The sequence below is a fragment of the Acinonyx jubatus genome, chromosome B4, assembly GCF_027475565.1.
Source record: "Acinonyx jubatus isolate Ajub_Pintada_27869175 chromosome B4, VMU_Ajub_asm_v1.0, whole genome shotgun sequence".
Classification (NCBI taxonomy): domain Eukaryota; kingdom Metazoa; phylum Chordata; class Mammalia; order Carnivora; family Felidae; genus Acinonyx; species Acinonyx jubatus.
The window spans coordinates 48,777,781-48,790,432 of NC_069387.1; the positions used below are offsets into that span (position 1 = coordinate 48,777,781).

General features: G+C 35.0%; 1 protein-coding gene across 1 annotated transcript in view; it reads right to left on the bottom strand.

Moving 5' to 3' along the window:
* Window positions 1-12,652, bottom strand: part of SLC15A5 (solute carrier family 15 member 5) — an 85,887-nt gene that overhangs the window by 33,902 nt on the left and 39,333 nt on the right. Inside the window, exon 6 of the mRNA XM_027035635.2 lies at window positions 1,874-2,062. Coding sequence (XP_026891436.1) covers window positions 1,874-2,062 — 189 coding nt within the window. The remainder of the gene's footprint in view (window positions 1-1,873; window positions 2,063-12,652) is intronic.

Sequence of the window (12,652 nt, forward strand, 5' to 3'; positions counted from 1 at the left end):
CTTCATGGTTCTTTTGTGTTTCTTATAGTGTCAAACAGTGATATCCACATCTTAGACTCTCATAAAGTAATTTGTTTATATAAAATGTATTGAATGTAATGATTTAAAATTATAAGAAGAAGTGTAATACACATATATGATTATAATTCCACTAACTTACTTACTTTCTTTCTTCTTTCTTTCTTTCTTTCTTTCTTTCTTTCTTTCTTTCTTTCAGGCAGATTACCACATGCAGTGCCTCATTTGGGTGTGTCTGGGGTCTTGGAAGCTTGACTACCCTAAATTCTCCTACAAATGGACCCTGAGACCTTGTTTGGAGGTTCTAGCAGGGGAATGCAGCTACTCATATACCCTTGACCAAAGAATGTTCCTCCTCTATGGGGAAAGTCATCTTCCTTGACCGAGTGTGCAGCTCTGAGAGAGAAGTACATGGAGCAGTGAGGGAGGAAGGGGACATATGCCTAGCCAGCCAGATCAGCTGAATGAACCCTGATGATCAATGGGGTGACACATGTCACAGCCAGATTATTTTCACATCCTACACAAACTTTATTAATTGACTTTATTTTTATTACCTTTTTCAGTGAATTGCTTTGGTATCACATATATATGTGTATGTGTGCATACATATGTATATCTTTATTAAATATGTATATTTAATGAATTTTGAATAACTGAAGATAATAGAATAATTAAAGACTTTAGACAGTGAAATTATCAGAGATATCATTTAAGATGATTAACCTAAAGGTCATGTGTTGGTTGACTGAATGGGAGAGATAGCGGAGGTAGGAAAGTAGGAAGTTAAAAAAAATAATCTTTGTAAAGTATAATGGGTGTTTGAGTTATAATCATGGCTCCCACTGCAGGGAAATAAAAAGAAGGTAAAAAATAATTGCAATAGATTACACTGATAAATACATACACACACACACACACACACACACACACACACACACACACTGCTGTATTGCAAGAAGTTACTGAAATACCTTGATGAATTTTAAAGTGGCTAGTTTAATTAATATCAGCAATCTAGATAATCCAGAAAACCCTTGATATTTAATAAAGTTACTCTGAACTCATCTTATGAAACACTAGTGATCACACTTAATTTAGTGAAACTTAATTTAAAGACATTGAGTTATCTGGAAAATTGGCTCAAATTTTCATTTCATTTGCATGTTTATACACTCTCAAAGTACATTATAAGTGTCATTTTTGGAAGGAGTGTATATATGTGAGTTTTCTATGAGTGAAAAGGGAGGAGGTGGGAAGAAGAAGAGGAGAGTTTTCATCTGAATATATTGGACTTCTAGGTTTTAGCAGTTTTTTTTACTCTTGTTGTGTATCTGACCAAATAGTTACTGCCTTTAACAAATTCATAAATCTTTTATTCCATATACATTCAGGAAGAACTAATACTTGTTCTGTATCTGGCAGAGGAATGAAATGAAATTAAACACTTTTTAAAAACATGATAATAAAGGGTATGTGGTGGCTCAGTCAGTTAAATGTAGACTCTTGATTTTGACTCAGGTTACGATCTCCCAGGTCATGAGTTTGAGCCCCTTGTTGGGCTGTGCACTGACAGCCTGGAGCCTGCTTGGGATTCTCTCCTCTCTCTCTCTCTCTCTCTCTCTCTCTCTCTCTGTCCTTCCCCAGCTTGTGCTCTCTCTCTCTCTCTCTCAAAATAAATAAATTAACATTTAAAAAAAAAAGTTTGTTAAAAAAATGAGTGTAATTAATAGACTTGTCCTCAAGCATTATGGGAAATCTCCATGGAGTGAATAGGTTGCCAACCCCTTGAGGTGATGTGTTCTGTGTAAATACTCAGGGTATTCTTACATGAGGTGATGCAGTCTTTACTCACAGGCTGGGTTGACCAGTGTTTCAGCCACTCCAAGTAAAATGTACTGAAGAACCAGGTGGAAACAGGGCATGGAAGAAACGGTGAGAACTTTGCCTGAAAGAGGCTGCTCCATGGGAGGGAAGTGTTTTCTGTGTATTTCAAAGAAGCCAGCTACCATCACAGACAATGCAGCAGAAAGATTTCCAGTGACTGAAGGAAAATCAGGCAGGCAAAAAAAAAAAAAAAAAAAAAAAAGAACGAGTGAGCCCCCAAATCAGTGTATAGGCCATAGTATTTCTTACACATTGACACTAGGAGATGTTTCCTCAACATTTTTTGCCCTGGGAATATCCAGATGCCCACTAACTGTGTTGACTGTACTGTGACTATACTCCAGTCTGTCAAAAATAGCTGCTCTGACTCGCTATTTCCTGACTTACTGCTTAGATGGCCTCTGGAAAGTTATTTAACCTCATTATCACTTTCCTCAGCTCTAATATGGGGTTAGTGATGCTGACTTTGTAGGGTGACAATGAGATTTAAAGCAGAGACTATATTGGTATTATTATAACAGTTCCTGGTAGCAATAGGAACCAATTATTAAAAATAAAGCAATAGTTTTGAATTTTTGTCCTCAGATAAGATAGATTGGTTTTGATGATTTTTAAAATTTATATGAATCAAAAATAGTTTGGAGAAAATTTAAAATAAAATTATCTCTTCGTAAGGGTTGAATCATTTAAAAAATGGTTTTGAAATAATCTATAAGTATTTTCAGTCCTCAGTTTTCTGACATTTCTGTAATCTTTTCAGACAAAGTAAAGCAGCCATTAGAGAATTAAAATCTAGAAACTTTTGTTTAGAAAAAGAGATAGTAAAGGTGAATTAGCTAGTAAAGAGTGTAAATGGAAGCAATTATTCAAAAAGTAGCCTACCTCTTCTTTTCCTTTTACTCTTGAGGAATTAGCTACAGAAGTTTGGTTGAAAATGAGTAGGGATTCTGTTACAATTTTGTTACAGGTTATATCCACTGCAACCATTCCATTTCTCAATTTATCATTCATATTACTGGACTTAATCCCATCGTTAGAGCAGAGGCAGACTTTAGCTTGATGGAGTTTACTTGAAATTTAGAGATAGTCACATTTTGCTAACTTGCATAAAATTTCAGATAAGGCAAAGCTTTCAATTCAAAAAAATCAATCTAATGTTTAAATAGCTTAGTGTTTGTTTTGGTTGATAGAGAAACTGGTAGGTAAATTTTTTGATTATATCTCAGCATTTAAATGTATCCATAAAGTCTGCTCTTTACTGAGACCCTGAGAAATAGAAGGTGTAGAAGGGGGGGGGGGATCTGAATAACAAAGTATTTGAGGAATTTTTAATTCATTTTTATTTTAAATTAGTTCCATAAAGGCCCATTCATAGTGAAGTAGAGATTTTAAACAGCTCATATGAAAAGTTTGAATTTCAGATCTACTTTTATACTTTTCAGATTATCTACTTTTCAGATCACATTCACCACACAATTGCATTTATTTAGGTTACTTGGCACATTACAGACTCATCAGAAAAAGAGCTAATATGTCAATTCAATTTAATATTTACTCTCTTCTTGCTATATGCAAGGCAGTATATTAGGCACAGCTGAGGATACAGGATGAGAAAATATCTGTTCTTAGCCATTTCAGATTCAAATTCGATTGGGGAATGTAGGAAAAACTTATTTCTAGTTGGGAAGGTGAGAGAAATAATTTTATGCTTTGAAGAAAGAAAGGCATCCATATGAAGAGGTGATGGCAGCATCATTGGCATGAGCAAAAGCACAGAGTTGTGAAGAGTCAGATTTTCAGAATAGTGAGAAACAAGTTATTTGGGAATCAAGGGACAAGATAGATTGAGGTCAGATCGTAAGAGGCATTAAATATATTTTAAAGGAATTTCTAAATTACTCTGAAGATAATGGAATCATTGAAGATATGAGACACAAGTGAAATGATTATAACTGTCATTTGGGATGATTACTCTAAAGGCTACATGCTAGTTCATAGGATGGGAGACAGAGGGGAGGCAGAAGATAGTTAGGAAGTTTAAAAAATAATCTTGATAAAGTATAGTATGGGCTTGAGTTATAATCAGGGCTCCCAATTCCAGGAAACATTGTGAATAGAAACGTAAGAATCAGTAGATTCCACTGATAAAACCATAGCAAGAGCAAGAAAGAAGCAGATGTCAACGTTGAATACGAATCCAGTTGACTAGAAAGATGATAGTGCCAATAATATAAATAAGATCCATGATAGATAGGCATAACATGAATTTGATTTTGAGTTGAGTTGGAGATACAAAGAAATAATTTAAAGAGGAGTGCTCAGAAAACAATTGAAAATGTGAATCATAGGTCAGAAGCCTGGTTGAGTCAAAAGATAAAGATTAATGAATCATCTACATGGAATTGAAATTTAAGGTCAGGTGAAATTAAAAAATGACTGGGGAGAGAAGAGAACATCTAAGCAATGCCTTCAGACATATTTGTATTTGGGGGCAAGAAAAAGAGCTAAAACCACTGAAAGAAAGGTCAGAAAGATGGGTAATCTCTAAAGGAAGTTTTCAAAGAAGAGGTTACACAAAACAGAACTTTTGATCTTTCCTTACTTCTTCATTCTTCCCCATCTCTTCCAGTACCTTCATGCACTCAAGGCAGAAATTTGGGATCCTCTGTCTTTCCCAAATATATTATTAAGTTATCCAGATTCTATTTGAAAATATACTGTGAATGAACCTGCTTCTCTTCATAGCTACTGTCATCATTGTAGTCCAAGTCATTATTATTTTGAAACCAGACTATGTGCAATAGCATGATTAATGGTCTTCCTATTTTCACTCTTGCCCACCTGTAATCTATTAAGCACCTAACATTCAGGGTGATCTTATATAAATGCAAATTCAATGTTACTCTTCTGCTTCAATTCCTTCTCTAGGTTTCCATACAGTTAAGATGAAATCCCAAATCTTTCACATGGTCTTTATGATCTTTCTTGTACTTATCGCTTCACTCTCATTGCTTGCTACTTTCTCCTCTCGGACCATTTTTCAGTCAATTTTTTTGTTCTTGACTATCTTAAACTCTTTCCCATCTTAGAGATTTTGCTTTGCTCTTCACTCTATCTGAAACATTTTTTCCTACTGTTTACTTGCCCAGTCTCACCATTGATATTCAGTATATTACTGAAAATCCTAGCGAAAACAATTAGGCAAAAAGAAGAAATAAGAGCCATTCAAAGCAGGAAAAAAGTAAACAATTTGTTTGATTTCATACGTAGAAAACACTAAAGAATACATACACACAAATTGTTAGAATTAATCAACAAGTTCAGTAAAGTTTCATGATACAAAATCAACATAAAAAAATCACTTGTGTTTCTACACACTAACAATGAACTATTTGAAAAAGAAATTAAGTGGGGTGCTGGGTGGCTCAGTAGGTTGAACATCTAACTCTTGATTTGGGTTCAGATCATGAACCCAGGGTCGTGGAATTGAGCCTCATGTCAGGCTCTGTGCTGAGCATGGAACCTACTTGGGTCTCTCTCTCTCTCTCTCTCTCTCTCTCTCTCTCTCTCTCTCCCCCCTCTCCCTCTGCCCTTCTCCCCCACTCACACATTCTCTTCTCTAAAATAAAAAAAAAGAAAGAAAGAAAAGAAATTAAGAGAATGATCCCATTTACAATAACAACAAAAAGAATAAAATACTTTGGAATAAATTTAACCAAAGTGACAAAAGACTTATACACTGAAAGCTCTAAAACATGGATCAAAAAAATTAGAGTTGGTATAAATAAATAGAAAGACATCATATGTTCATGGATTGGAAGAATTAATATTGTTAAAATATCCATATTACCTAAAGTGATCTACAAATTCAATTCAATCTTCATTAAAATCCCAATGACATTTTTTTATAGACACCAAAGTCAACAATTCTAAAATTCATATGTAACCACAAAAGACCCCAAATAGCCAAAGTAATTTTAAGCAAGAACTACCCTGGTGCCCTCACACTTCCTGATTTTGAAATATATTACAAATGTACAAAAACCAAAGCAATATGGTAGTGGTATAAAAACAGACATATAGACCAATGGAACAGAATAGAGAACCCAGAAATAAACCCATGCGTATGTGGTTATCTGATCTTTGACAAAGGTGCCAGAAATATACAATGGGGATAAGATAGTCTCATGTGGTATTGGGAAAACAGAATATCCACCTGCAGAAAAAATGAAATTTGACCTTTATCTTATATCACACAAAAAATTAAATGAAAATGGATTAGACTTAAACATAAGACCTGCAACTGTAAAACTCCTAGAAGAAAATATAGAGGAAAAGCAATGGCCTTGGTGATTTCTTTGACATGATACCAAAAGCACAAGCCACAAAAAAAAAAAAAAAAAAAGCAAAATTGACAAATGGGACTACATCAAAGTAAAAAGCTTTTTCATAACAAAGGAAACAAAATGAAAAGGAAATCTATGAAAAGGGTGAAAGTATTTGCAAACCGCATATCTGATAAAGAGTTAAAACCCAAAATATGTAGAGAACTTCTACAACTCAATGTCAAAAAACTCAAATAATCTGATTTAAAAATGGGCAAAGGAACTGATCACACACTTCTCCAAAGACAGAAAAAGTCAACAGGTATATGAAAAGGTACTCAACATCACTAATCATCAGACAAATGCAAACCAAAACTACAATGAGATATCAGCTTACACCAGTCAAGACAGCTATTATGAAAAACAGAAGATAACAAGTGTTGGTAAGGGTGTGGAGAATAAACTGGTATAGCCACTACGGAAAACAATATGGAGATTCACAAAAATTAAAAAAGGAATACCGTATGATCTAGCAATCCCAACTCTGGGTATATATCCAAAGGAATTGAAATCAGAATCTTGAGATATCTCCATTTTCATGTTCACTGCAGCATTATTCACAATAGTCAAGACACAGATGCAAACTAAATGTCCATGAATGGGCAAATGGATAAAGAAAATGTGTCATAGACATGCAACAAAATATTATTCAATCTTAAAAAAGAGAGAAATCCCACCATTTGTGTAATGTGAATGAACCTGGAGATCATTACACTATGTGAAATAAACCAGACACAGAAACACAAATACTACATAATATCACATATATGTGCAATATAAAATAATCATGCTATGAGCTTAAAGAGGCAGAGAGTAGAATGAAGTTGCCATGGTCTGGAATGAGGAAGATATGGGAAAGTATTTGTCAAAGGGCACAAAGTTTCAGTTATTCTAGGTGAGGAAGCCCTGGAGATCTATCATACAGCATAGTGCCTATAGTTTATAATACTCTGTTGCATACTTAAAATTTACTAAGAAAACAGAGCTTGTGTTCTTATCACACACACAAAATTATAATTAGTATCTATATATTTTATTTTATAAATATAATTATATTTTATCACCTATAATAAATATTATACATAATAAATAATATATTTTAGAAGTCTAATATATGCTTTATATTATTATTACAAATTAATAAATAAAGAAGGCAGAAGGAAACTTTTAGAGATGATCTACATGTGTATGGCATAGATTATGTGATGGATTCATAGACGTATACTTATCTCCAAACTCATCAAACTGTAACCATTATATATGTACAGCTTCTGTGGGTCAATCGTACCTCAATAAAGTTTTTTTTTAAAAAGAGACTTATTGGATTATTTTAGGAGGATCCAACAATATTGTAATTAATAGGAGTTGAAAACAAAAATACAGAGAAAATGAAGGAGAGGAAATTCTATTTTAAAAATAAAAGAAAATTTCTCTGATTGAGAGAACAATGAGAATACCTGGTGAATAGTGTGATGGTTGAAAAGACCTTTACCAGGGCACAATAACATGGCAACTTAGAATATCACTTATAGAACACTCCACTTAGGAAAAGAGGTCATAAACACAGGAAAGAGCATCGGAAGGGCACGAGGCCTTTCAACAGTCCTTCAGGTGTGTGGATCACAATAGAGCAATAGCTTTAAAATTCTGAAGAAGGGTGCCTGGGTGGCTCAGTCGGTTGAGCAGTCGACTCTTGATTTCAGCTCAGGTCATGGTCTCATAGTTTGCAGGTTCCAACCCCACATCTGGCTCCGTGCTGAGAGTGTGGAGCCTGCTTGGATTCTCTCTCTGTTGCTCTCTCTCTCCTCTCCCTGCCTTTATTTCTCTCTCTGTCTCAAAATAAATAAGTAAACTTAAAAAAATTAAAAATAAATAAATAAAATTTTGAAGAAAAATTCTTTTCAACCTACAATTCTATGTATAGTGAATTAATCAAGGGTAAGGGTAAAAAGAAGGCTTTTCAAGCCATATAAATTCTTGGAAAACTTGCTTCCCATATACCTTTCATAGGAAGTTGCTCAAAGATAAATGGTAATGAAAAAGGAAGTAAGTCAAGAAAGAGGAAGAGGTAATTAGAAATCTAACAAGAAAGAGCACCATGCTGCTGTTCCTAAGGGCCACAGTCAAGACAGAATGAGGACATAGAAGTCTGTGAGAAGATTACCAGAGGAAAAAGAGCCTTTAGTATATTATATGTTTTAGCACTGGGACAAAGCTGGTGATGGGATGATGAAATTGGTAGAGAAGTTTGAGAATTAACAAAACAATTTTGGGGGCACCTGGGTGGCTTACTCGGTTATGTGTCTGACTTTAGCTCAGGTCATGATCTCGCGGTTTGTGAGTTTGAGCCCCATGTTGGGTTCTGTGCTGACAGCTAGGAGCCCAGAGCCTGTCCAGGCAGTTTAAAAAAAAAATAATTAAAAATTTTTTTTGATGTGTTTTATTTTATTTTTAAGAGAGAGAGAGAGAGAGGGAGAGAGAGCATGAGCGGGGAAAGGGCAGAGAGAGAGGGAGACACAGGATCTGAAGCAGGTGCTTGACTCTGAACTGTCAGCACAGAGCCCCATGCAGGGCTTGACTCACAAACTGTGAGATCATGACCTGAGCTGAAGTTGGACGCTTAACCAACTGAGCCACCCAGGTGCCCCTCATATACTTTTTAAATATAGAAAATAAATGTTTATATGAGACAATTTAATTCTTTGATTTTGCCATGAGTGTGTGTGTGTGTGTGTGTGTAAAACTGATTGCTGATTTAAATAAAAATATTCTATAATCATATTATTTAGCAATATTAACTTATACAAACAACACCTAAAGATCTGCCTCTGGGAACCTAAAGCCAGAGCTAGAGACCGGTACTTACTATCATAAGGCTTTCAGTATTATTTGTTTACTAACCTACACGTTTCCCTGAATCAAAGATAAATTCAATTATAAGAAGAAACACTTTTTTATGTATCATTGAGATAGGAAGAAATGCTTATGTAACACAATTTCAGAGATGACTTTATACATATATATGGTATTGCCGTGGACTGAATTATGTTCCTTCAAAATTCATTTATTGATGTCCTAACCTCCAATGTGACTATTTGAATACAGGTTTTTAGAGAGCTAATTAAGGTTAAAAGAAGTCAGAAGGGTGGGGCCCTAATCCAATAAAACTAGTGTCCTTAGAAGAAGAGGAAAAGACATGATGTCTGTGCATGAGTAGAGGAAAGGCCATATGAAGACATATCGAGAACAGGGCCATCTGCAAGCCAAGAATAGAGGCCTCAGGAAAAACCAAATCTTCCTACACCTTGATCTTGGACTTTTACCATCCAGAACTGTGAGAAAAAAATTTCTGTTATTTAAGCCACCTTAATAAGCCACCTGTGGTATTTTGTTATGGCAGCTATAGCAAACTAATGCAGGTATGTTCAGGCATTACATAAAAATTCAGTTGTTCAAATTGCACGAATTATATTGTCCATGATAATCATGTCAACTGTGAAGAAAGTGTTGAGGTAGGTAAGAATAAGTTTTCAAACTTTCTTGTTTTAGAATTTGAATTCTATGAGAATCTTCTATGATACCCTTCATCCTCACTAATTTAGGATCATCCAGAGAAAAAAACATCATGTCCGCCCCCTCACTACTCTTTTTTTGGTTATCTCCTTGTACTATGTAAAAAAGGTTATATTTTATTCAGAAAAGTTTATAACATTAGAGGCAATAGCTTAGACAAGATATTAGCAATTTTTTTTCTCTAAAGGCCCAGTAATAAACATTTTAGATTTTGTAAGGCAAAGGGCAAAATTTTGGAGATACGTCTGCAACAAGAGATAGAATATGTTTCTACAAATTTTCTATTGATGAAATTCAAAATAATAATTCTTTTGGGGAGGTGATGGAATTTCACTTAATTGGTGTTTAGTTATCATTTCTTAGGGCACCTGGTGGCTTAGTCAGTTAAGCGTCTGACTCTTGATTTCAGCTCAGGTCACGATTTCATGGTTTGTGAGTTTGAGCCCTGCTTTGGGCTCTGTGTTGACAGCGTGAAGCCTGCTTGGGATCCTCTCTCTCTCTCTCTCTCTCTCTCTCTCTCTCTCTCTCTTTCTGCCCCTCCCCTGCTCTCTGTCTCTCTCTCACACAAAATAAATAAATAAACATTACAATTTTTTTAAATGTTATTGTTTCTTATCATGAGATGAATAGCAAATGTTCATCTGTGAAAATAATTCTTAGTTTGCAGGCAGTGTAAAAACAAATGGTGGGCCAGATTTGGCCCTGGATTAGTCATCAGCTTTTATTGTCTACTCTGGCCTGACGAGAAATTGGGGCAGTTTTCCCTGGGCTCCTGCTCCCTGTACACAGGCATGAAGCACGACAGAGTGGTCTTTTGGTCTCTTTCTCTGTCCTTGATACTCAGAGTAGTCTCTGGCCAGCAGCACTTGGTATTACTTGGGAACTTGCTAGACACACAGAATCTCCAGCTCCACCCTAGAAAGACTGAATCATATCTGTGTTTAAATAAGAACCTCAGAGATGCCAGTACACATTAAATTTTGAGAAGTATGACTCTAGCATAAAGCACTATGAGACCTAATGTAGCAAAATCCAATGAAAGACGGTTCTCCAGACAATTTTGAGCAAAACACAAATATTTAACTCATTTACCCAGATATTTTAGGGCAAAGCATATTTTTACCTGAAGGATCTAGATAACTACATTTGCTTTTTATTTGCCACTGCTCTCTGATGCTAGTGAAAAATGACTTTCTTAAAATTCAAAACAAAGTTTGATTCTAACCTAAATTTAATCCATTCCATTTTATTCTTAACTTGTATGAGATCATAACTCGTCTGAAGCACAGTGCAGTTTATCAGAATGTACACATTTAAAACTTCTAGCAGATCTGTATTTACAAGATAAAGCACATGGTTCCAAAGGAGATATTATATTCAGATAAATAATATATGTTTTAATATTGGCTGTGTGGTTGTAGACAAGTCCATAAGAGTCTTGAAGCTCTTATAGTTTATTCTATTATCCTGCCATGTAATAATTTTCCAAATTAGACAACAATGAAATAAAGGAAAGTCAGAATTTATTCAAACATTGCTATTTCACACTGAAGCAAAATCTAATACTAAAAAACAGATATGTTAAGTTTCTTCAGTTATTGGTTAAATTTACTGACTGAGGAAACTATGGGTGTTTTTTTATGGGTAGTCTGATATATGAGTCTCTGATATTTAACACAACTGTGTGTATGACATTCTATTGAGACTTGATCCATGATTTTGGCAAATTTCCAGAATAAGAAATTTGCTCATGTGAGGACATACTGGTGTCCATAAACCACTCTCACAGAGACAACTATAATTTTATTGTCATATGTATCTTTTGCCTTTGCAGAAGATATTACTTACCCACTGTAAGAATGGCATGTTTTTTACATTTATTGTTCCTATTACTGGTATGTTCCTATATTTGAATTGAGCTACTCATATTGTGTCTTTTGTTGCTCTGTAGACCACTGGAACTCAATTCAGGAGATTCAGCTTCAGTTTGGGTTTTAATTTCTAAGTATGGAGCAGGTAACTCATTATATAGAGATCAGATATACACATGTATCTATTAAGATATCAATTATCACTTCAGATGGTGTATTAGATGGTCTATGTTACCTCAAATATAATCCATTGTTGATGTCCACTCTAAAGGTAAGAACGTGAGAACATTAATGTGTGTTATTTTTTTTTTTAGAGAGAGAAAGAGAACATGAGTGGGGAAGAGGGACAGAGAATCTTAAGCAGGCTCCATACCTGATGTGGAGCTTGATCCCATGACCCTGGGTTATTTTAAAAAAAATTTTTTTTCTAATGTTTATTCATTTTTTGAGAGAGAGAGAGAGAGACAGAGCATGAGTGGGGGAGGGTCAGAGAGAGAGGGAGACACAGAATCTGAAGCAGGCTCCAGGCTCTGAGCTGTCAGCAGAGAGCCCGATGTGGAGCTCAAACTCATGAACCCTGAGATCATGACCTGGCCAAAGTCGGATGCTCAACTGACTGAGCCACCCATTTATGAAACAAATGAACAATCGAATGAATGAATTATTCAGGCTAGATATTTATACATTACTTCTTTTAGTATTTACAGTTCCTCTCATTAGGTATTTTCAATGAGTATGTACTGTGATTGTTTTGAAAAACATGCATCAATTCTAAAACTACAACAACAAAAATGTGGTTTTGCTAAAATAATCCTACTTTCAATGAAGGTGATTGGACCCCTGACTCAATTTTTAATTTATCAAGCGCTTTGGCTCCAGTCAGAAAAGGAGTCTTTTATCACTGCTAATTATTAGAAC